Source organism: Eurosta solidaginis, chromosome X (genome assembly GCF_040869045.1).
Source record: "Eurosta solidaginis isolate ZX-2024a chromosome X, ASM4086904v1, whole genome shotgun sequence".
Classification (NCBI taxonomy): domain Eukaryota; kingdom Metazoa; phylum Arthropoda; class Insecta; order Diptera; family Tephritidae; genus Eurosta; species Eurosta solidaginis.
In genome coordinates this window covers 15,464,894-15,489,084 of record NC_090324.1, presented here as the reverse complement: position 1 = coordinate 15,489,084, position 24,191 = coordinate 15,464,894, and the positions used below count along the sequence as shown (strand labels likewise).

At 37.1% G+C, this 24,191-nt stretch overlaps 1 protein-coding gene across 11 annotated transcripts in view; it reads left to right on the top strand.

Annotated features, from left to right (window-relative positions):
* LOC137235493 (uncharacterized) overlaps positions 1 to 24,191 on the top strand; it is a 523,646-nt gene that overhangs the window by 459,441 nt on the left and 40,014 nt on the right. For all 11 annotated transcript variants that reach the window (XR_010947919.1, XR_010947921.1, XR_010947920.1 and 8 more), the window contains one exon: positions 6,673 to 6,714. Coding sequence is in view for 1 of the 11 variants with exons in the window: in XM_067758500.1 (XP_067614601.1) it covers positions 6,673 to 6,714 (42 nt within the window). In the remaining 10 variants the exon portion in view is untranslated. The remainder of the gene's footprint in view (positions 1 to 6,672; positions 6,715 to 24,191) is intronic.

Below are 24,191 nucleotides of genomic sequence, written 5' to 3'. Positions count from 1 at the left end.
ATGGACGCGAGGTGCTCGCGCTCTTATATTCCGGGGCCGGGGCTAGCTGCCAAGACAGCCAATGGGGTTGAAACCGCGGTTGTTGGTGTAGTGACTCTTCCAGTACTCTGGGACAGTACCACTCGGGAGCTGGAATTTCTTATAGTGCCTGGGCTGCAACAGTAGGTCTATCTAGGGATCGATTTTTTGGAAAGCCTTCCAGCTCTTTGTAGTCAGTAGGGGGCCCCAAATCCAATCCAAGGTTTCTGTCGTATCAGAGCTTACTCCTGCTGATGGTGACTTATAATTCGATGCGGTGCAACATGATTTGAGTCCCGAAGAAACTGTAGCCTTGGATCGTGTAAAAGCACAGTTACCTTCTTTCGCAGTATTTGGGTTGGGTAAGACCGATGTAGAGGAGCACGTCATCGAGGTGACGGATGAGCACCTTTCTGTGAAGCACCGCCACTACCCCATTTCTCCGGGCATTCAAAAATTAATATTCGCACAACTGGACAGGATGTTGGAGATGGGCGTTATTGAAGAGAGCAACAGTTGCTGGAATTCCTCCGTCTCACTCGTCATCAAAGGAACTAAAAATCGCCTATGTTTGGACGACCGTAAATTAAATGATCGCACCGTCAAAGACGCCTACCCAGTCCCACATATAGACGGTATTCTAAGTCGGCTTCAGAACACCAGGTACATATCTGACATTGATTTAAAAGACGCGTTTTGGCAGATACCTTTAGAGCGAAAGTCCAGGGAGAAAACTGCTTTCACTGTACCTGGTAGACCTTTGTACCATTTTACAGTAATGCCTTTTGGACTGTGCAACGCGGCACATCGAATTTGTCGTTAAATGGACAAGGTCATCCCCGCTTATCTTCGTGAATCTGTGTTTGTTTACCTAGATGCCTTACTGGTTTGTTCCGAGAATTTTTCGTCCCATTTAGATGTGTTGTCCCGTGTTGCAAAATGTCTTCGTGATGCGAAATTGACCATAAACGTTGAAAAGAGTAAGTTTTGCTTTAAAGATATAAGATATTTGGGTTACGTCTTAGGCGACGGATGTATCCGTACGGATCTAAATAAGGTGGCAGCAATGCGAGACTTCCCCGAACCCCGAACACCGAAGCAACTCAGACGGTTCCTAGGGATGACAGGCTGGTACCGCAGTTTCATACAAGATTACGTGACAATTTCAGCACCGCTGCACGACTGCCTCACTAAAGACAAAATAAAATCTTTTAAAATGATGGACGAAGCGATGCAATCATTTGATTGCTTAAAGCAAAAATTAATATCTGCGCCGGTGTTAATACACCCCGATTTTGAAAAGCACTTTTACGTGCAATGTTATGCATCCACGGAGAGACGAGGACGGAAACGAACGACCGGTTGCCTACGTATCCGCGAAACTAAATAAGGCACAAAGAAATTACAGTATGACGGATCTAGAGTGTTATGCAGCGGTCCTGAGTATAAAGAGGTTCCGGCCCTATATCGAGGGATTGCCCTTTACGGTAATAACTGGCCATGCCAGCCTAGCCGGCTGGCAAGGTGAAGTTTAAAATTACAAGGCTTCACTTTCGACATCCAGCACCGTAAGGGTACCCAAAATGTAGTGCCGGATGCTTTATCCAGGGCCGCCATGAGTGAAGTTTTAGTAAACGACAGAATGCTGGACATCGACGTAAATTCACCTTGCTTTAAAACGACTGAGTACCATGAACTCATAGACACGGTGACATCGAACAAAGACAAATTACCAGAACTGTACGTATCTGATGGATGCGTTTATAGACGGACGCAATTTGACAAGGGGGAAGGGCTTCACGGAGACCATGCCTGGAAACTCTGGGTACCGACTGAACTTCGTTCTGGGTTGGTGGAGGCATCGCACTGCTCGCCTTCTGCAGGTCATGGAGGTATACACAAGACCTTTGCGCGCATCCTCGAAAGATACTACTGGCCAGGATTTGTGGCAGATGTACAAAATTATATTAAAAGTTGCGATATCTGTAAAGGCAACAAAACCCAAAATGCTTTCCACAAACCGTTGATGGGAAAACAACATGTTACTGAACGCCCTTTTCAACGCTTATTTATAGATTTTATGGGTCCATACCCACGTACATGTGATAATAATGTTTATGTGTTTGTGTGTCTAGATCACTTTTCAAAATTTGTGTTTTTGAAACCCATGCGTAGGGAACCTCAGCTGAAGTTGTAAAATTTTTAGAAAAGGATGTTTTCCACGTGTTTGGTGTACCGGAGTATGTACAATCTGACAATGGCAAGCAGTTCGTTTCAGAAATGTTTACATCATTTTTAGCAAGATACGGTACGACGCATGTAAGAACGGCGTTCTACTCGCCACAAGGCAACGCGGCAGAAAGGGTCAACCGATCAATATTGCAAATAGTTAGGTTATATGTAGATGAAAACCAGAAAAATTGGGACAAACACATTAGTGATGCCGCCTTTGCACTACAAAGCGTCATCCATTCGGCGATTAACACATCATCGTATTATGCGTTGTTTGGTATGGCAATGGTCGAACATGGTGCATCGTACGAATTGTATCGAAAATTAGGGGCAGTCAAGGATGTGGACTGCGAGCTAGAGTTAACATCAGATAAGCTTAAGGCGTTTAGAAATAATATTATGAAAGAGCTGAGGTTAGCCCACGAACGTAGCATGAAGGTATATAACACTAGAAGCAGGGATGTGACGTTTAAGATTGGTAAAATGGTATACCGCCGAAATTTTAAACAGAGTTCACAAATCGACAACTATAATCCCAAATTTGCCCCAAAACAAGTAAAATGCATAGTACTTAAAGTAATAGGTAACTCGATGTATGAACTCGGTGATGTTAGTGGAAACAGAATCGGGGTATACCATGCTAAAGATATATTTGTGGCATGATGTTAGTAAATGTTCGATGTTGTATGTTATTTATCACTCACCTTTGTACCTGAAAAACTTGACCTTTAGAAAATTTACATACATTTTTATATTTTTTTGTAATTATTTATTCAATTATTTTAGGTTTTATTGACCTGCTAATGTAATTATACAATTTTTACTTAACCTTTATTTGGTTATATATTCCAGACTTGACATATTAATCCATTTATACATTTGCAACTTGACTAATTTTCTTCAATCTGTGATATAGTTTTAGTTCAAACTGTGATATAGGATTAAGATGATCATCTGTGATACTCTAGGTTAGTTTTTGCTTGGGAACCCAGTGATGTTACGTTTAGATTTTTGATAATTTATTTAATTTTTTTGTAGTTAGAAAAGTTAGGTAAGTAGCGAACTAGAAGCCCGGCATTAGATCGTGGGTCGAGGCCACACGTTAGCCCTGGACTTAAAACCAACCCAAGGCTGCGTTATGAATTTCTTTACGAACATGCTCCATGATGCAGGTACCATCGGCGGATGCGAGCCTGTAACAACAGCCTTTGAGGATTTCTCTGACGAAACGCAAGCGGGTATATGAACAGATGTGTAGGCAACCGCTAACCAAATCTCCTTCTCTGCTTTACGATATTAACAAAGCGGATGTTTGATTGTGTGAGCGGGTTGAACTGTTGCTTGCACATATGTGTATACGCGCCGCGAATGAGTCGATCGCGGATTGGTTTGACCAAGGCAGGCAGGCTAGTCGTGCCTTACGGGGACATAAACGCCGCAAGGCCAAATGGGGTATAAAAAGGGATTCCGCTGATCGACCGCAATCATAATCAAAAAGTCGCGGTCTTTAAGGCAGTGCCAAAAGTGAAGTGAAAAGTTTTATATTCAAAATGCGTTTTATTCATCTTAAAGTGTGGGTGCGCGAGTGAAAAGGTATTTTTTTCTAAAGTGCAGTTTCACGCTAAATGTAAACGCAAGCGAATAAAATAAGAGTGAAACTTAATACTAGGGAATCCTCCCTAGGTGCACCGCAGAGCAAGGAGTACCGCCACCACTGGGCGTGGAAAAATCCCCTCAAGAAAGTAGCAAAGTCACCGGTAAGTCAAAGTTTGACATGTGAATTTTTTTTTAAAACCTTTGTTTTTTCACCCGTGATTTTTTTAACCCTTTTTCCGTTTATTAGAACATTTTTTTGAATCTTGGTTTAAATAATTTTGTTTGGAACTAAACATTGTTTGGTAACTTTTGTGAAACCAGAGTGATGTTAGTAAACCATTTTATTTTTGGAATTTAAAAAAAAATATTTATTGAATTAAAAATAGTTTTGGATCGTTAAATCGGCGCAACCTAAAGTCCACCTCGCGAAAGTAAATGTTCCACTAAGTAAATGGAATAAATGTTCCTTTGGCACTTTTATCCAAAAATCATTCCTCTATTTTTGACCCAAAATTCCCTTTTGAATTTTGACCGTTTTCGGTGTAAACACTATTTTCCATTTTATTTCCGTCGAAATATTTGTTGCGAATTTTTATTTTATATGATTTTTATCCGATCGAATTTGGTTTGAATTTGAAATTCATAAATATTAAAATATGCATAAGTGCACTTACATGTACATATGTATGTATATATAAATGTATGTACCCGAGCACATATGCAAACAAAAGGTAGATTAAAAGAACAAGAGGAAGAAAATATCGGAGATTATCTGAATTGAAATATTTTTTGTTAAGCCATTTTAAATTTAAAGGAAGAAAAACGAAATAGCTAAATTTCATTTAAAACACAGAACAGATTTTAAGCAAAAAATCTTAAAAATATAAAAAAGATTTAAAACTATATATGCGTTCTCTTGTTGCAGCGCACGAAGCCAGCCGAAGGCCGCGGCATCTTTTCACATAAAGTTACACAAAATCACACGCAAAAACATACAAAAGGTACAAAGTTATTTGGTCGAAGAAAACACGCAAAACAACAACAAACACCAACCACATATACAAAAGGAGTCAATTGCCCAATTAAGGGATTGGTTTCTGGCCAAAAGGGCAGCCAACGAGGCTATATTGGCCGAAAGCGTCCAAACGGATTAGCGCCAGAATCGACGAACACAGCACACACAAGCACACGCACATAAAACAGCCAGAAAAATTCCCACAAAGTCACATTCGAGCTCAAACATATAACCGAAAACATGCAACACCATACATTCTTCACAAAACCAACAAGAGGTAATAAAAAACACTTGTATATTCACAACATAACAAATTTTGGCAACGGGTTGCATCAGCTCATTAGCAACATATTTACATTTTTTTGCCACTCAACATCTATAGTCAACTTGTAGCAACATTAGATCACAGCATCATCGGCCACATTTATTCACTACACGGAAACGCAACACACACTAATCTATCACTGAAAAATCTGAGAGCGAGAGAAGTTAAGCGCGCTCACCAACTCGCACATTTTTATTTAATCACCACAGTTTTAATTTATATTTATTGTATTAGGCCGTACAATTATTACTTGTTTTTTTTCTCAAAAAAAAAAAAACAAACAAGGTTATTTGAATTTTGAATTTTTATGAATTTAATTCATTCTTAACTTAATTAAATTTTTATTATTAGTTCTATAAAATTGTATTTTTTGGCGACCTTATTCTTCAAATAACTATCTTATTTAGCTGGCTCGAGGTCTGTGTTGTAAAATACAGCACTCATGGCACACTGTGCAGCTAGTGGGAACATACCTAACTTTGACGAGGCCAAAATACTGCAACAAGAATAACACTACAGTAAACGATTCACTCTTGAAATGTTACACATTATCAACGTACCGACTAACATACGACTCAACTTTACGAGCGACGTAGACAATTCCGCGCATATATACAAACACCTGCTTAGAGGAAGACAGTACCATACTCCACGTCACACAGGGCAGACGTGCTAAGAGACGTATGTGCAGATGTAAAATGATATATTTTTTGTGATAATTTGTTAATTGTTTATTTATTATATTTATTATTAGTTTTGTAACCCTGATGACGGTTGCCGCAGAGCAGTCGAAATATATTGGTTGAGAAAAAAGAAAAAATCATCAACGGTGTTTTATTTTACAACACAGACCTCGAGCCAGCTAAATAAGATAGTTATTAGTTCTATAGTTTAAGGCGTATAAGTTTTTCTTTTATTCTTGATTTTTCCGACCATAATTTGACATTTAGCATATTACTATTGTTGTCGACAGGCACACGAATTTTTGGGTATTCACACCCAGCTACAACACAGGCATACCTATTTGTATATACATGAGCCACTCACAAAAACTTATCCTCAAACAATATTTTTTTATGGTAATATTCACTTTTCGTTAAAAAAAAAAATTTTTTTTTTGTCGAAATCTTTTTCTTTGAATTCATAATTTTTAGGTAATACCCACTCGGCACTTGTACTGTCGTATTTTCGCGCTTAAAAATTTTGTCGTAAATATTTTTGTTATTTCTCTCATTTGTATTACTATTCAAAAAGTAATCCTAATTTGATTTAATTTTGTTTTTCGCGATTTTTTTATTATTTGGAGTTTTTATAGCAGGTGTATAAAAGTATGCACATGCTTTGAACCGATACGCGAAACTAAAAACAAAAGACATTTGGGCATAGGATTAGCCGTGACCACAGTCAATCGGCCAAAGACCTGTAACAGAACATAAATTCCATTGTTCTGCATATGTTGATGGTTTTTTTCCTTTTTTACTTTCAGCTCCGCTCAACGATTTGGTACCAACTCGGAGTTCTGAGCGAGGTGAGTTTTTCATAAAAGAAAAAAAAATCGCATGCACACACACCTTAACCCACATACATTTGTAAATTACCATCTCAGAGTAAAATATCACCCACTGGTTAATTTTAACATTTTTTTGGGAGTGAGCGCACACACAAGCGTCCAAGTATGCACATGTTTATACGTATGCTTGTACACAAATAGTTAGTTTAGGCAGGATCTAAAAATTAGAATATAAAGTACGCGAAAGAAAGGAAGAGTTAATTGTTTCGAATTAGAATAAGTATTAATAGATAGAAACAATAATTGAATTTAATTTATATACGAATAACCGGATAGGAATAATAGGTTTTCGAAATATGTATATAGGTTTTGAATACATTTTTGTAGAAATAGTTGATATAATAAATTGTAAATTGGAAACGAAAGCTTTGCGTGATTGTTATTTAGTTCGTGTGCATGGGCTGAAATTTTGATTTTTGGTAAGACATAGGTAAAACATGTCTGGCTAAAGGCTTAAAGTTGTTGGTGCCCTTGCGGCAACTGATGGTAAGTTGGGGTGGTTGAGTGGAAAGATGGAAGATACGTAGGTAACTATTGATGGAAATTAGTCAGGTTCAAGGGGACTCTACTCGGGAAGCGGAGCCATAGTAGAGTCCAAAGGCTGTTCGCATCTCGTGAACAAGAGGGGTGGGAAGGCTCCACCTGACTCGGACAGGCTTTCTCCCGCTTTCCTATATTTCTTTTTCTTTAGTTTGTTTAGACAATTTCCCCCAGGCATGAACTCAATTTTGCTATGCAACTGTTGGGAAAGGAGAAGTGGCAAGAACCGCGCCTCAAAGCCGACGAGCCTCAGCCGGGCTACTACCATGCCAACCCGCTGCTTCTCCTCTCCCGTACCAGGCAGTTACATAACAAAATCGAATGAATTTACGTTGAATCCTTTCAATTATAGCAGAGTATGTGCTGTAAATGGGATTCCATATGATAGAGGCGTACTCTAATTTAGATGGCACTAAAGAATTATACAATATACTCCTAGTGTATGGGTCCTTAAAATCCTTCGCATAACGCCGTAAAAAAGCCAAGTTAGTATAAGCTTATGGTATAAGATAGTAAACATGGTTAACGAAAGTGAACGAGGGTTCGAAAAAGAAACCAAGACCACGAAATTCTTTGACCGAGCCAAGATATGTATTAGCGATATAGTATGTTGACGAAAGCACACTAGTATATCTAGAAAACGTGATATGCCAACATTAATTACTGTTAAGTCTCAGATGATTATTAAGAGCCCACACATTAAGGGTATACAAATCTCTCTGTGGGAGCAATGCATCAGATACAGTGGTGATACGCCTAAACAGTTTTAAATCATCAGCATAAAGTAAATAATTTGAATGCTTCAATTATAAGCCGACGTCATTAATGAAAATAACAAATAAGATTGGCCCGAGAATACTACCTTGTGGCACCCCAGAGTTTGCAACGAACTCATAGGGCCTCATATTCTCGATTTCAGCAAATAAAATTCTGTTTGTGAGGTATGACTTTAACTATGACAGAAAGGTTGATTGGAAACCAATGTATTCAAGTTTCCGAAGAAGTGTTTTGTGGGAAACTGTATCAAACGCCTTAGAAAATCTGTATATATAGTAACAACTTGATACCAATCCTTAAAAGCAGAAACACAGTATTGAGAAAAAACAGCTAGGTTTGTCACTGTTGAACGACACGCAACAAACCCATGCTAACATGGATCGATTATTCCTTTAATAGCAAAGGCCAGCCGGTTGATAATTTAGAGATTGGCCTGTAGTTTGCTACCTCGTTTTTATTTCCAGACTGAAAGATTGGAGTAATAGAAGTCAGTCCATCGATCGATGAAAACGAAAGTGGACAATGACACATTAAAGATATGACACAACGGCACGCATAGCGCACTACTACATTTTTTAACCAAAAAAAGAGGCAGCCCATCAATATCTTTTTTTAAAGAAGATTGTAGGGACGAGATGCCTATAATAATATCTGATTCCGATACCAATAATGAGCCAAAGTCCAAGCAATTAGCTGTATCAGAACAAACCCTAACATCAGAAATATTAGAGTCATCAACAAAATTAGATTTGAAAAAATCAGCAAAAAGGTTCACTGTTTCCGCTAAACTGTTTGAACTAATGCCATTAAAATTAACAGAAGGTGGAATATTGGAAGAACCTTTTTTTGTACGGACAAAGCTCGAAAAGGCCTTGGGATTTTGCTTAAAATCATCTTCGAAACGGGAGATGTATTCTAGATATATAAAAAGAAGTGTACATTTTGATTGTCACTCCATAACTCGAGAACGGATAGAAAGATTGCCATGAAATTTTTAGGAAAAATACAGGAAGGAGGGATGATGGTTAGTTGATTTTGAAATCCCAAATCGGTTTAGCCATTCTTGAGTTATGATTTTTTTTTTAGAAAAAATTCAATAGGTATATAAAATTCTTCTGTCACGGTGTTAGAGGCTTAACTCCTCCGAAACGGCTGAACCGATCCTCATCAAATTTTGTGAGCATATTGGGTAGGTCTGAGAATCGGCCAACGTCGGGACAAACACATTGGTGATGCCGCCTTTGCACTACGAAGCGTCATCCATTCGACGATTAATACATCATCGTATTATGCGTTGTTTAGTATGCCAATGGTCCAACATGGTGCATCGTACGAATTGTATCGAAAATTAGGGGCAGTCAAGGATGTGGACTGCGAGCTAGAGTTAACATCAGATAAGCTTCAGGTGATTAGAAATAATATTATGAAAGAGCTGAAGTTAGCCCACGAACATAGCATGAAGGTATATAACACTAGAAGCAGGGTTGTGACGTTTAAGATTGGACAAATGGTATACCGCCGAAATTTTAAACAGAGTTCACAAATCGACAACTATAATCCCAAACTTGCCCCAAAACAAGTAAAATGCATAGTACTTAAAGTAATAGGTAAATCGATGTATGAATTCGGTGATGTTAGTGGAAACATAATCGGGGTATACCATGCTAAAGATATATTTGTGGCATGATGTTAGTAAATGTTCGATGTTGTATGTTATTTATCACTCACCTTTGTACCTGAAAAACTTGACCTTTAGAAAATTGACATACATTTTTATATTTTTTTGTAATTATTTATTCAATTATTTTAGGTTTTATTGACCTGCTAATGTAATTATACAATTTTTACTTAACCTTTATTTAGTTATATATTCCCGACTTGACATATTAATCCATTTATACATTTGCAATTTGAATAATTTTCTTCAATCTGTGATATAGTTTTAGTTCAAACTGTGATATAGGATTAAGATGACCATCTGTGATACTCTAGGTTAGTTTTGCTTGGGAACCCAGTGATGTTAAGTTTAGATTTTTGATAATTTATTAAATTCTTTTGTAGTGTAGTAAATATACGTTGTTGTATTATATGTTTTAGTGAAAAGTTAGGTAAGAAGCGAACTAGATGCCCGGCATTAGATCGTGGGTCGAGGCCACACGTTAGCCCTGGACTTACAAACCAACCCAAGGCTGCCTTATGAATTTCTTTACGCACACGCTCCATGATGCAGGCACCATCGGCGGATGCGAGCCTGTAACGACAGCCTTTGAGGATTTCTATGACGACACGCAAGCGGGTATATGAACAGATGTGTAGGCAACCGCTAAGCAAATCTCCTTCTCTGCTTTGCGATATAAACAAAGCGGCTGTTTGATTGTGTGAGTGGGTTGAACTGTTGCTTGCACATATGTGTATACGCGCCGCGAATGAGTCGATCGCGGATTGGTTTGACCAAGGCAAGCAGGCTAGTCGTGCCTTACGGGGACATAAACGCCGCAAGGCCAAATGGGATATAAAAAGGGATTCCGCTGATCAACCGCAATCATAATCGAAAAGTGGCGGTCTTTAGTGCAGTGCCAAAAGGGAGATGAAAAGTTTTATATACAAAATGCGTTTTATTCACCTTAAAGTGTGGGTGCGCGAGTGAAAAAGTATTTTTTTCTAATGTGCGGTTTCACGCTAAAAGTAAACGCGAGCGAATAAAATAAAAGTGAAACTTGATACTAGGGAATCCTCCCTAGGTGCACCGCAGAGCAAGGAGTACCGCCACCACTGGGCGTGGAAAAATCCCGTCAAGAAAGTAGCAAAGTCACCGGTAAGTCAAAGTTTGAGATGTGAATTTTTTTTTTGAAAAACGTTTGTTTTCCACCCTTCATTTTTTTTTAAACCCTTTTCCGTTTATTAGAACATTTTTTTTGAATCTTCGTTTAAATAACTTTGTTTGGAACTAAAAATTTTTTTGGTAACTTTTGTGAAACCAGAGTGATGTTAGTAAACCATTTTATTTTTGGAATTAAAAAAAAAAAATTAATTGATTTAAAAATAGTTTTGGATCGTTAAATCGGCGCAACCTAAAGTCCACTTCGCGAAAGTAAATGTTCCACTAAGTAAATGGAATAAATGTTCATTTGGCACTTTTATCCAAAAATCATTCCTCTATTTTTGACCCAAAATTCCCTTTTGAATTTTGACCGTTTTCGGTATAAACACTATTTTCCATTGTATTCCCATTGTATTTTTTTTTTTTATTCCCGTCGAAATATTTGTTGAGAATTTTTATTTTATTTGATTTTTATCCGATCGAATTTGGTTTGAATTTAAAATTCATAAATATTCAAATATGCATAAGTGCACTTACATGTACATATGTATCGCACGAAGCCAGCCAAAGGCCGCGGCATCTTTTCACATAAAGTTACACAAAATCACACGCAAAAACATACAAAAGATACAAAGTTATTTGGTCGAAGAAAGCACGCAAAACAACAACAAACACCAACCACACATACAAAAGGAGTCAATTGTCCAATTAAGGGATTGGTTTCTGGCCAAAAGGGTAGCCAACGAGTATATTCACAACACAGCAAATTTTGGCAACGGGTTGCATCAGCTCATTAGCAACATATTACCATTTTTTTGCCACGCAACATCTATAGTCAACTTGTTGCCAAACACTTAGTGGCACAACCACCCACGTAGCTAGCAACATAGTTAGAGCACAGCATCATCGGCCACATTCATCCACATTTATTCACTACACGGAAACCCAACACACCACTAATCTATCATTGAAAAATCTGAGAGCGAGAGAAGTTAAGCGCGCTCGCCAACTCGAACATTTTTATTTACTCACCACAGTTTTAATTTATATTTATTGTATTAGGCCGTACAACTATTACTTGTTTTTTTCTCAAAAAAACAAGGTTATTTGAATTTTGAATTTTTATGAATTTAATTCATTCTTAACTTAATTAATTTTTTATTATTATTTCTATAACTTAAGGCGTAAAATTTTTCTTTTATTCTTGATTTTTCTGACCTTAGTTTCACATTTAGCATATTACTGTTGTTGTCGACAGGCACACGAATTTTTGGGTATTCACACCCAGCCACAACACAGGCATACTTATTTGTATATGCATGAGCCACTCACAAAAACTTATCCTCAAACAATATTTTTTTATGGTAATATTCACTTTTCGTTTAAAAAAAAATAAAAATTTTTTTGTCGAAATCTTTTTCTTTGAATTCATAATTTTTAGGTAATACCCACTCGGCACTTGTACTGTCGTATTTGCGCGGTTAAAAAATGCTTCGTGAATATTTCTGTTATTTCTCTCATTTGTATTACTATTCAAAAAGTAATCCTAATTTGATTTAATTTTGTTTTTCGCGATTTTTTTATTATTTGGAGTTTTTATAGCAGGTGTATAAAAGTATGCACATGCTCTGAACCGATACGCGAAACTAAAAACAAAAGACATTTGGGCATAGGATTAGCCGTGACCACGGTCAAGAACTGAAACAGAACATAAATTCCATTGTTCTGCATATGTTGATGTTTTTTTTCCTTTTTTACTTTCCGCTCCGCACAACGATTTGGTACCAACTCGGAGTTCTGAGCGAGGTGAGTTTTTCATAAAAGAAAAAAAAATCGCATGCACACTTACCTTAACCCACATACATTTGTAAATTACCATCCCACAGTAAAATATCACCCACTGGTTAATTTTAACATTTTTTTGGGAGTGAGCGCACGCACAAGCGTCCAAGTATGCACACGTTTATACGTATGATTGTACACAAATAGTTAGTTTAGGCAGGATCTAAAAATTAGAATATAAAGTACGCGAAAGAAAGGAAGAGTTAATTGTTTCGAATTAGAATCTATATATTAATACGCTAACAAAATTTCCATGCAATTAATTGACAGGCCGTTTCGCATACTTAGCATACGTAAAATCATATAAAAGTTATATGAATCGATTCGTATTGATCAGCCGCAGTGCATAAGCCTATCTTTGTTAACAAATATTACTCTATTTGTTTATAATTAATAGAAAAAGTTTTTTGTAAATTCCAAAATCTGTGCAACTATCGAAATTGCCATCTGTAGGACGCATTATGTTCACAAACCCCCCTGAGTACATAGCTCCCATTCTTAATTGTTCCGTTGCTCAAATGTTTCATGTCTACATATGTATATATTTGTACACGCCAAACGGTGGGAGAACTACTGCTTCGCTCATTTTCTGTTGAAATAAAATATTGTTTCCATTGTTTCCAATTACCTATATTGGTTTGTACCAAAATCTTTAAAAAGTTGTACTAAAATAATTGTTAGCGCACAAAAAAACTTTAAAGAGAAGTAATAACTTAACCGGCCTATTTTTTGAACAAATTTTACTTACACGTAAAAGCATAGGTCTTTATTTAACAGATTCTTTGTTTTTCATTTCAGGTGCTTTAAAAAAAAATAAATCAGAAATAATGAGTCAACTTTTGTTCAAACTCACTAAATTTATTTATTTATAACAATTAATTGAAAATTTGACACAAATGTTTTTTGCGTTTCCATATTTTATGCTCATTTTAGATATAGCACGTCTTATAGTGAACAAAAATAAAAAAATTTGCTACAAAGATATTACATTAAAATTTGTACATTGTCTTTTATGCAAATTTATTTTGATATTTTTAATTTTATTTTATTATATTATCTTTTATTTCAACTTAGTTTATTATTATTTAAATGCAACTTGATTGAATCGGAAAATTTCACGTTGTATATTAAACGAAAAAAAAACGACCCAAAAAAGTTTTCGATTTTAGGTCGATATATTGCATAGGCATACCCACTATCTATATATTAATACGCTAACAAAATTTCCATACAATCAATTGACAGGCTGTTTCGCATACTTAGCATACGTAAAAACATATAAAAGTTATATGAATCGATTCGTGTTGATCAGCCGCAGTGCATAGGCCTATCTTTGTTAACAAATATTACTCTATTTGTTTATAATTAATAGAAAAAGTATTTTGTAAATTCGAAAATCTGTGCAACTATCGAAATTGCCATCTGTAGGACGCATTATGTTCACAAACCCCCCTGAGCACATAGCTCCGTTGTTCCGTTGCTCAAATGTTTCATCTCTGCATATGTATATATTTGTACACGCCAATTACCTATATTGGTTTGTACCAAAATCTTTAAAAAATTGTACTAAAATAATTGTTAGCGCACAAAAAAACTTTAAAGAGAAGTAATAACTTAACCGGCCTATTTTTTTGGACAAATTTTATTTACACGTAAAAGCATAGGCCTTTATTTAACAGATGCTTTGTTTTTCATTTTAGGTGCTTTACAAAAAAATAAATCAGAAATAATGAGTCAACTTTTGTTCAAACTCACTAAATTTATTTATTTATAGCAATTAATTGCAAATTTGACACAAATGTTTTTTGCATTTCCAGATTTTATCCTCATTTTAGATATAGCACATCTTATAGTGAACAAATAATAAATAAATTTGCTACAAAGATATTACATTAAAATTTGTATAGTGTCTTTTATGCTAATTTATTTTGATATTTCTTATTTTATTTTATTATATTATCTTTTATTTCAACTTAGTTTATTATTATTTAAATGCAACTTGATTGAATCGGAAAATTTCACGTTGTATATTAAACGAAAAAAACGACCCAAAAAAGTTTTCGATTTTAGGTCGAAATATTGCATAGGCAGTATATTACCCACTATCTATATATTAATACGCTAACAAAATTTCCACACAATCAATTGACAGGCTGTTTCGCATACTTAGCATACGTAAAATCATATAAAAGTTATATGAATCGATTCGTATTGATCAGCCGCAGTGCATAGGCCTATCTTTGTTAACAAATATTACTCTATTTGTTTATAATTAATAGAAAAAGTTTTTTGTAAATTCGAAAATCTGTGCAACTATCGAAATTGCCATCTGTAGGACGCATTATGTTCACAAATCCCCCTGAGTACATAGCTCCAAATTCTCAATTGTTCCGTTGCTCAAATGTTTCATGTCTACATATGTATATATTTGTACACGCCAAACGGTGGGAGAACTACTGCTTCGCTCATTTTCTGTTGAAATAAAATATTGTTTCAAATTACCTATATTGGTTTGTACCAAAATCTTTAAAAAATTGTACTAAAATAATTGTTAGCGCACAAAAAAACTTTAAAGAGAAGTAATAACTTAACCGGCCTATTTGTTTGGACAAATTTTATTTACACGTAAAAGCATACGTCTTTATTTAACAGATTCTTTGATTTTCATTTTAGGTGCTTTAAAAAAAAATAAATCAGAAATAATGAGTCAACTTTTATTCAAACTCACTAAATTTATTTATTTATAACAATTAATTGCAAATTTGACACAAATGTTTTTTGCATTTCCAGATTTTATCCTCATTTTAGATATAGCACGTCTTATAGTGAACAAATAATAAATAAATTTGCTACAAAGATATTACATTAAAATTTGTATATTGTCTTTTATGCTAATTTATTTTGATATTTCTTATTTTATTTTATTATATTATCTTTTATTTCAACTTAGTTTATTATTATTTAAATGCAACTTGATTGAATCGGAAAATTCCACGTTGTATATTAAACGAAAAAAAACAACCCAAAAAAGTTTTCGATTTTAGGTCGAAATATTGCATAGGCAGTATATTACCCACTATCTATATATTAATACGCTAACAAAATTTCCATACAATCAATTGACAGGCTGTTTCGCATACTTAGCATACGTAAAATCATATAAAAGTTATATGAATCGATTCGTATTGATCAGCCGCAGTGCATAGGCCTATTTTTGTTAACAAATATTACTTTATTTGTTTATAATTAATAGAAAAAGTTTTTTGTAAATTCGAAAATCTGTGCTACTATCGAAATTGCCATCTGTAGGACGCATTATGTTCACAAACCCCCCTGAGTACATAGCTCCAAATTCTCAATTGTTCCGTTGCTCAAATGTTTCATGTCTACATATGTATATATTTGTACACGCCAAACGGTGGGAACTACTGCTTCGCTCATTTTCTGTTGAAATAAAATATTGTTTCCATTGTTTCCAATTACCTATATTGGTTTGTACCAAAATCTTTAAAAAATTGTACTAAAATAATTGTTAGCGCACAAAAAAACTTTAAAGAAACCGACCTATTTTTTGGACAAATTTTACTTACACGTAAAAGCATAGTTCTTTATTTAACAGATTCTTTGTTTTTCATTTTAGGTGCTTTAAAAAAAAATAAATCAGAAATAATGAGTCAACTTTTGTTCAAACTCACTAAATTTATTTATTTATAACAATTAATTGCAAATTTTACACAAATGTTTTTTACATTTCCATATTTTATGCTCATTTTAGATATAGCACGTCTTATAGTGAACAAAAATATATAAATTTGCTACAAAGATATTACATTAAAATTTGCACATTGTCTTTTATGCTAATTTATTTTGATATTTTTATTTTATTTTATTATATTATCTTTTATTTCAACTTAGTTTATTATTATTTAAATGCAACTTGATTGAATCGGAAAATTTCACGTTGTATATTAAACGAAAAAAAAACGACCCAAAAAAGTTTTCGATTTTAGGTCGAAATATTGCATAGGCATACCCACTATCTATATATTAATACGCTAACAAAATTTCCATACAATCAATTGACAGGCTGTTTCGCATACTTAGCATACGTAAAAACATATAAAAGTTATACGAATCGATTCGTATTGATCAGCCGCAGTGCATAGGCCTATCTTTGTTAACAAATATTACTCTATTTGTTTATAATTAATAGAAAAAGTTTTTTGTAAATTCGAAAATCTGTGCAACTATCGAAATTGCCATCTGTAGGATGCATTATGTTCACAAACCCCCCTGAGCACATAGCTCCAAATTCTCAATTGTTCCGTTGCTAAAATGTTTCATCTCTGCATATGTATATATTTGTACACGCCAAACGGTGAGAGAACTACTGCTTCGCTCATTTTCTGTTGAAATAAAATATTGTTTCCATTGTTTCCAATTACCTATATTGGTTTGTACCAAAATCTTTAAAAAATTGTACTAACATAATTGTTAACGCACAAAAAAACTTTAAAGAGAAGTAATAACTTAACCGGCATATTTTTTTGGAAAAATTTTATTTACACGTAAAAGCATAGGTCTTTATTTAACAGATTCTTTGTTTTTCATTTTAGGTGCTTTAAAAAAAAAAAAATCAGAAATAATGAGTCAACTTTTGTTCAAACTCACTAAATTTATTTATTTATAACAATTAATTGCAAATTTGACACAAATGTTTTTTGCATTTCCAGATTTTATCCTCATTTTAGATATAGCACGTCTTATAGTGAACAAATAATAAATAAATTTGCTACAAAGATATTACATTAAAATTTGTAAATTGTCTTTTATGCTAATTTATTTTGATATTTCTTATTTTATTATACTATATTATCTTTTATTTCAACTTAGTTTATTATTATTTAAATGCAACTTGATTGAATCGGAAAATTTCACGTTTTATATTAAACGAAAAAAAACGACCCAAAAAAGTTTTCGATTTTAGGTCGAAATATTGCATAGGCATACCCACTATATTTATTATTAGGCTAACTTTGTTTGATTATATGCCCATTAATCGGATGCTTAGATCCCATAATCCTAATTTGTTTATGTCGCTTACAATTATGAAATCAATTTTATTTTAGTAAATATGTTTGCGTGAATAATTTCAATGTTTTTGTTTGTTTTTCTTTTTTTTTTCTAATTTATTCTGCTTTGCTATATCTTATTATTATATCGTTCACAGACGATATTTTATGGTAGATATGGTCATATATATTCATCTCCATTTCATGAATATGAATGTTTACAAATTTAATGCAAATTAATTACGTACATAGATCTCAATGGGAATCCCAACATTAAAATTCCGAATATTAGAATCTTCATATTTCCACAATGATAACATTAAAACCCGGAAAAAGTCCAAGTGCACTTATTGCGTTTTTATATGGAACTGTTTATTCACATCACTTAATTTTTTCGCACCTTAAGTACTTTATTTTTTTTCTTTCATTTAAATTTTTTTAGTAAACTCTGCCTTCTTTCTCATTACATAATTTTTTTATATTTTTATTTTTTATGAAGGTATCCTCTATTCTATTCGAAATTTTCGTTTTGTGTCACACTTATGTACATACTACATATGTATTTATACAAAATTAAACTCGGTAAAGCGCCAATTGCATACCTAACGGGTGGCGTGAAATAGGCTAAATTCCTTAAGCACATTTCTTCGTTTTTAACTAAAAGTTCGTGTTTTTGAATTATGACACTATTGAAGTAAATGGGCTATATATGTATATGGGAGATTTAGGCCTACTGGGGAACCGAGCACACAAAACTAACTTCGGTAGCGCCCTAACGGGAACCTCCCGGGTGGTGTGGAAAAACCTATTTTTCAATTTTATGTCAAGTAATTTCACCTTAATTATATGTCAATTTCTTTTGATTTTACATATTTTTTATATTTTTGTTTAAGGAGCTCCATACCAAAAGGTTATAATTACAATTGAAAATTTTGTAGAAAATTTAAGAAAATACAATAAAAATTACAATGTCTTAGTGAAAAATTTATGTAAGTTAGACCAGTTTGCTATATTTCCGCTCACTGCTTAACTGTTAACGCATTATTTCACTACCACCAACACTGGATGCATAGACTGAGTAGAAAAAAATAAGAGTTGGTCGAATTTCGACCACAGGCGATACTAGTAAGTATTAGTAGATAGAAACAATAACTAAATTTAATTTATATACGAATAACCGGATAGGAAGAATAGGTTTTCGAAATAGGTATATAGGTTTTCAATACATTTTTGTAGAAATAGTTGATATAATAAATTGTAAATTGGAAACGAGAGCTTTGCATGATTGTTATTTAGTTCGTGTGCATGGGCTGAAATTTTGATTTTTGGTAAGACATAGGTAAAACATGTCTGGCTAAAGGTTTAAAGTTGCTGGTGCAGCTGTTGCCCTTGCGGCTACTGATGGTAAGTTGGGGTGGTTGAGTGGAAAGATGGAAAATACGAAGGTAACTATTGACGGACATTAGTCAGGTTCAAGGGGACTCTACTCGGGAAGCGGAGCCATAGTAGAGTCCAAAGGCTGTTCGCATCTCGAGAACAGGAGGGGTGAGAAGGCTCCACCTGACCCGGACAGGTTTTCTCCCGCTTTCCTATATTTCTTTTTCTTTAGTTTGTTTAGACAATTTCCCCCAGGCATGAACTCAATTTTGCTATGCAACTGTTGGGAAAGGAGAAGTGGCAAGAACCGCGCCTCAAAGCCGACGAGCCTCAGCCGGGCTACTACCATGCCACCCCGCCACTTCTCCTGTTGTTGTTGTTGTAGCAATGCTCGCCCCACCAAATAGCCGCGACCGATCACAAATTGTCATCAATATCCTCTAACGGGAGTCCAAGGAAACTTGCCGTTTCAACAGGGGTGGACCATAAGGAAAGGGGTGTTAGAGGCGTTGGTTCCACATTACAATTAAAGATGTGGTTGGTGTCATGTGGGGACACATTGCAAGCGGGGCATACATTTTTTATGTCGGGGTTGATTCTGGATAGGTAAGAGTTTAACCTGTTACAGTATCCAGAACGAAGTTGAGCAAGAGTGACACGCGTTTCCCTGGGGAGTATGCGTTCCTCTTCCGCGAGTTCTGGATATTTTTCTTCAAGTACTGGATTCACCGGGCAATTCCCGACATAAAGGTCCGACGCCTGTCTATGGAGTTCACCAAGGACCTGCTTGTGTTTTTTCGCTTCATACGGCTGTGTTCTCAGGTGCCGTATTTCCTCAAAATGCTTACGGAGATGACTCCTTAGGCCCCTAGGCGGTGCTGGTTCGTCAATCAGATGTCTGTTGGGATGCCCAGGTTTCTGGGTATTCAACAGAAACTGTTTGGTCAGCATCTCATTTCTCTCCCTGATGGGGAGTATTCTCGCCTCATTATGCAGATGGTGTTCTGGGGACATAAGAAGACAGCCCGTGGCGATTCTGAGAGCAGTATTTTGGCAGGCCTGTAGTTTCTTCCAGTGGGTAGTTTTTAGGCTTGGCGACCATATGGGTGACGCGTAGCACGTAATCGGCTGGCTAATTGCTTTGTATGTGGTCATGAGCGTTTCTTTATCTTTTCCCCAGGTACTGCCAGCAAGGGATTTGAGGATTTTATTACGGCTCTGAATTTTCGGAACAATTGCGGTTGCGTGCGCACCAAAATGTAGATCCTGATCAAACGTCACACCCAAGATTTTGGGGTGTGGGACAGTCGGTAGCATAGTGCCATCGACGTGGATGTTCAATATGGTCGACATTTGGGGCGTCCATGTTGTAAATAAGGTCGCGAAAGATTTAGTCGGTGACAATGCCAGGTTTCGCGAGGCGAAAAAACTGGAGAGATCAGGGAGATAGCCGTTTCTTTTATTGCATAGCTCATCGATCTCTGGGCCTGGGCCTGTGGCCATTATTGTGCAGTCATCGGCGTAGGAAACGATTGTGACTCCTTCCGGTGGTGAAGGTAGCTTAGATATGTAGATATTAAACAAAAGTGGGGATAGGACACCACCATGTGGCACCCCTTGTTTAATTCTCCTTGGTTTTGATGTTTCGTTTCTGAATTGCACCGATGCCTGCCGACCACCCAGATAATTTGCGGTCCACCTTTTAAGACATGGGGGAAGGGTAGACCCTTCCAGGTCTTGCAGTAACGAGCCATGGTTGACCGTATCAAAGGCTTTGAAACCCTCTTTCCTAGGTTTTTAAGCATCGGCATGGCTATGCCGTCTGGGCCCACTGCTTTGGATGGTTTAGCGCGACCAATGGCGTCCTCAACCTCTCTAGCGGTGATGGTGATTGGTGACGCGCTGAATTTGTGTTTATGTGCGTGTCTATTGGCTCTCCGTCTATCTTTGTCGACCGTAGGATGCATTATATATTGTCGGCAGAAAGCGCTCGCGCATTTGTTCGCATCCGACAGCACCTTATCGCCAAAGGCGATGGAAACTTTGTCTTTGTGCTTAGTCGGATTCGATAGGGACTTTACGGTGGACCAAAGTTTACCTACACCGGTAGAGAGGTTACAACCTTTTAGGTGCTCTTCCCATTTCGCACGCTTATGTTCGTCCACAAGCAATCTGATGCGTTGGTTTATATTCCTTATTTGGGGGTCGCCTGGATCAAGCTGTCTTATAAGGTCGCGTTCCTTCGCTAAGCTCGCGGCCTCCGCCGGGAAGTGGGGCCGGATTTCGGGAATTCTTCCGGCGGGAATGAAATGTGCCGAGGCGGATTCAATGACCTTACGGAAGGCACACTCCCCTTGGCGGGCATCAGTCGGGATAGAGAGGGCAGCAAAGCTGCTGTCTGTTGCAGATTTATATTCTTCCCAATTTCCTTTTTTGAAGTTGATGGAAGTGCGTTTTTCGGTGACGATGAAGTCGGCGGTACGCTCGAACGAAATAAGTATGGGCAGGTGTTCGGATGCCAATGTTACCATCGGCTGCCAGTTGACGCAGTTTACGAGTTCTGCGCTCACGATTGAGATGTCTGGCGAGCTATGACAGCTTCCTACCATACGTGTGGGGGCGTCTCCATTTATTGTGCAGAACGTCGTTTCGTCTATTTGATCCGCCAACATCTCACCCCTACTGTTCGCCCGCAAGTTTGAATGCCATAGGTCGTGATGGGCATTGAAATCGCCTAAGATAATGCGATTGTTGCCAGTGAGTAAGGCCTCGATATTAGGGCGGTATCAACTGGGGCAACAGGTGACAGGAGGAATGTAGATGTTGATGATTTCTAGATTTGCATCGCCTGACCGGACAGATAGGCCTTGACGTTCTAAGACATTGTCCCTGCGGTCGATGCCAGGATCAAATATATAATGCAATGTTGTGCCGCTTCATGAAATCGACTATCTCCGTAATCTTCCCAGTTAGTCCATTACAGTTTAACTGCAGAATTCTGAAGTGCATGAGGGGTGACGCCGCCACTCTAGGGGTAAGTGACGGGTGACTACGCCTAGGTTGTGGAAGGCCAGGACGCAATTGCTGTTGTGGCCTTGGGACTGGGCGCCCTTGGGCAAGCATTGGGGTACCCGGATGATTTGGGTTTGCGACCTGGCAACATGGCGCGATGAAACCCGTCGAGGGGTTGCCGTCGCGGAGACCAGAACATCTAGGAAAGTGGCACCACCCAAGGAAGGAACTGCATTGAGCGGATGTCGCAAACCTATATATTCTGTGCTGGCAGACGGTGCAAACGGAGGTAGGGACTAAGAGTATGTTTCCCTGACCTGCACGATTGCTGCCAGAAAAGAGGGGGAGAAGAAGACGGGGGCAGGGGCTGATGCTCAGCATTGCTACCAGCTCTACTACGAAGGTAGTAGTTATGAGTGGTATCAGCTGTTAGAGTTGTTGGCACCGTGGGGCGCGAGCAGCAGCGGGTACTTGTTGTGGCTTGCTGAGCAGCGAGGCTGCTGAAAGGCAGTGGGGGGGGGGGGGGGGGGGGGGGCGCTTAGGCGTAGACTACGGGACGCCCTTGGGCGTGAGCAGCAAGGAGCCACAAAAGATTTATAAAAGTTACGTGGACGTCGGGTTTTGGGATCAAGCCCAGAACAACCTGTCCGATGCAACCATCCCTTGCACGAGACAAACTGAACAGAGTATGACCGTCCTAAAAAGACTCTTTTCTGGCAAATGCAGCAAAACCATTTCTCAGGACCGGGGTCAGGAGACGGACCCGGATGGGGTTCGATGCCTTCCCGGAGTAAGAGAATATGTAGCACTCCTGCTGCAAGGAGCTGCTGGGAGGATGAAAATTTGTGGGAGGGACGAAACAAATTAAATGGGGTCACACTGAAATGACAGTCCTTGGTCGGGAAAAATCCCGAGTCGCTCTGGTACATAGAACCGACTGCCTTGGGAAGTGCCACTTCTCCTCTCCCGTGCCAGGCAGTTACATAACAAAATCGAATGAATTTACGTTGAACCCTTTCAATTCTAGCAGAGTATGTGCTGTAAATGGGATTCCATATGATAGAGGCGCACTCTAATTTAGATGGCACTAAAGAATTATACAATATACTCCTAGTGTATGGGTCCTTAAAATCCTTCGCATAACGCCGTAAAAAAGCTAAGTTAGCATAAGCTTATGGTATAAGATAGTTAACATGGTTAACGAAAGTGAACGAGGAGTCGAAAATGAAACCAAGATCACGAATTTCTTTGACCGAGCCAAGATATGTATTAGCGATATAGTATGTTGACGAAAGCACACTAGTATGTATATCTAGAAAACGTGATATACCAACATTAACTACTGTTAAGTCTCAGATGATTATTAAGAGCCCACACATTAAGGGCATACAAATCTCTCTGTGGGAGCAATGCATCAGATACGCCTAAACAGTTTTAAATCATCAGCATAAAGCAAATAATTTGAGTGCTTCAAATATTAGCGGACGTCATTAATGAAAATAACAAATAAAATTGTAACACCCCAGAGTTTGCAACGAACTTATAGGACCTCATATTCCCGATTTCAGCAAATAAAATTCTGTTTGTCAGGTATGACTTTAACCATGACAGAAAGGTTGAATGGAAACCAATGTATTCAAGTTTCCGAAGAAGTGTTTTGTGGGAAACTGTATCAAACGCCTTAGAAAATCTGTATATATAGTAACAACTTGATACCCATCCTTAAAAGCAGAAAAACAGTATTGAGAAAAAACAGCTAGGTTTGTCACTGTTGAACGACACGCAACAAACCCATGCTAACATGGATCGATTATTCCTTTAATAGCAAAGGCCAGCCGGTTGATAGTTTAGAGATTGGCCTGTAGTTTGCTACCTCACTTTTATTTCCAGACTTAAAGATTGGAGTAATAGAAGTCAGTCCATCGATCGATGAAAACGAAAGTGGACAATGACACATTAAAGATATGACGCAACGGCACGCATAGCGCACTACT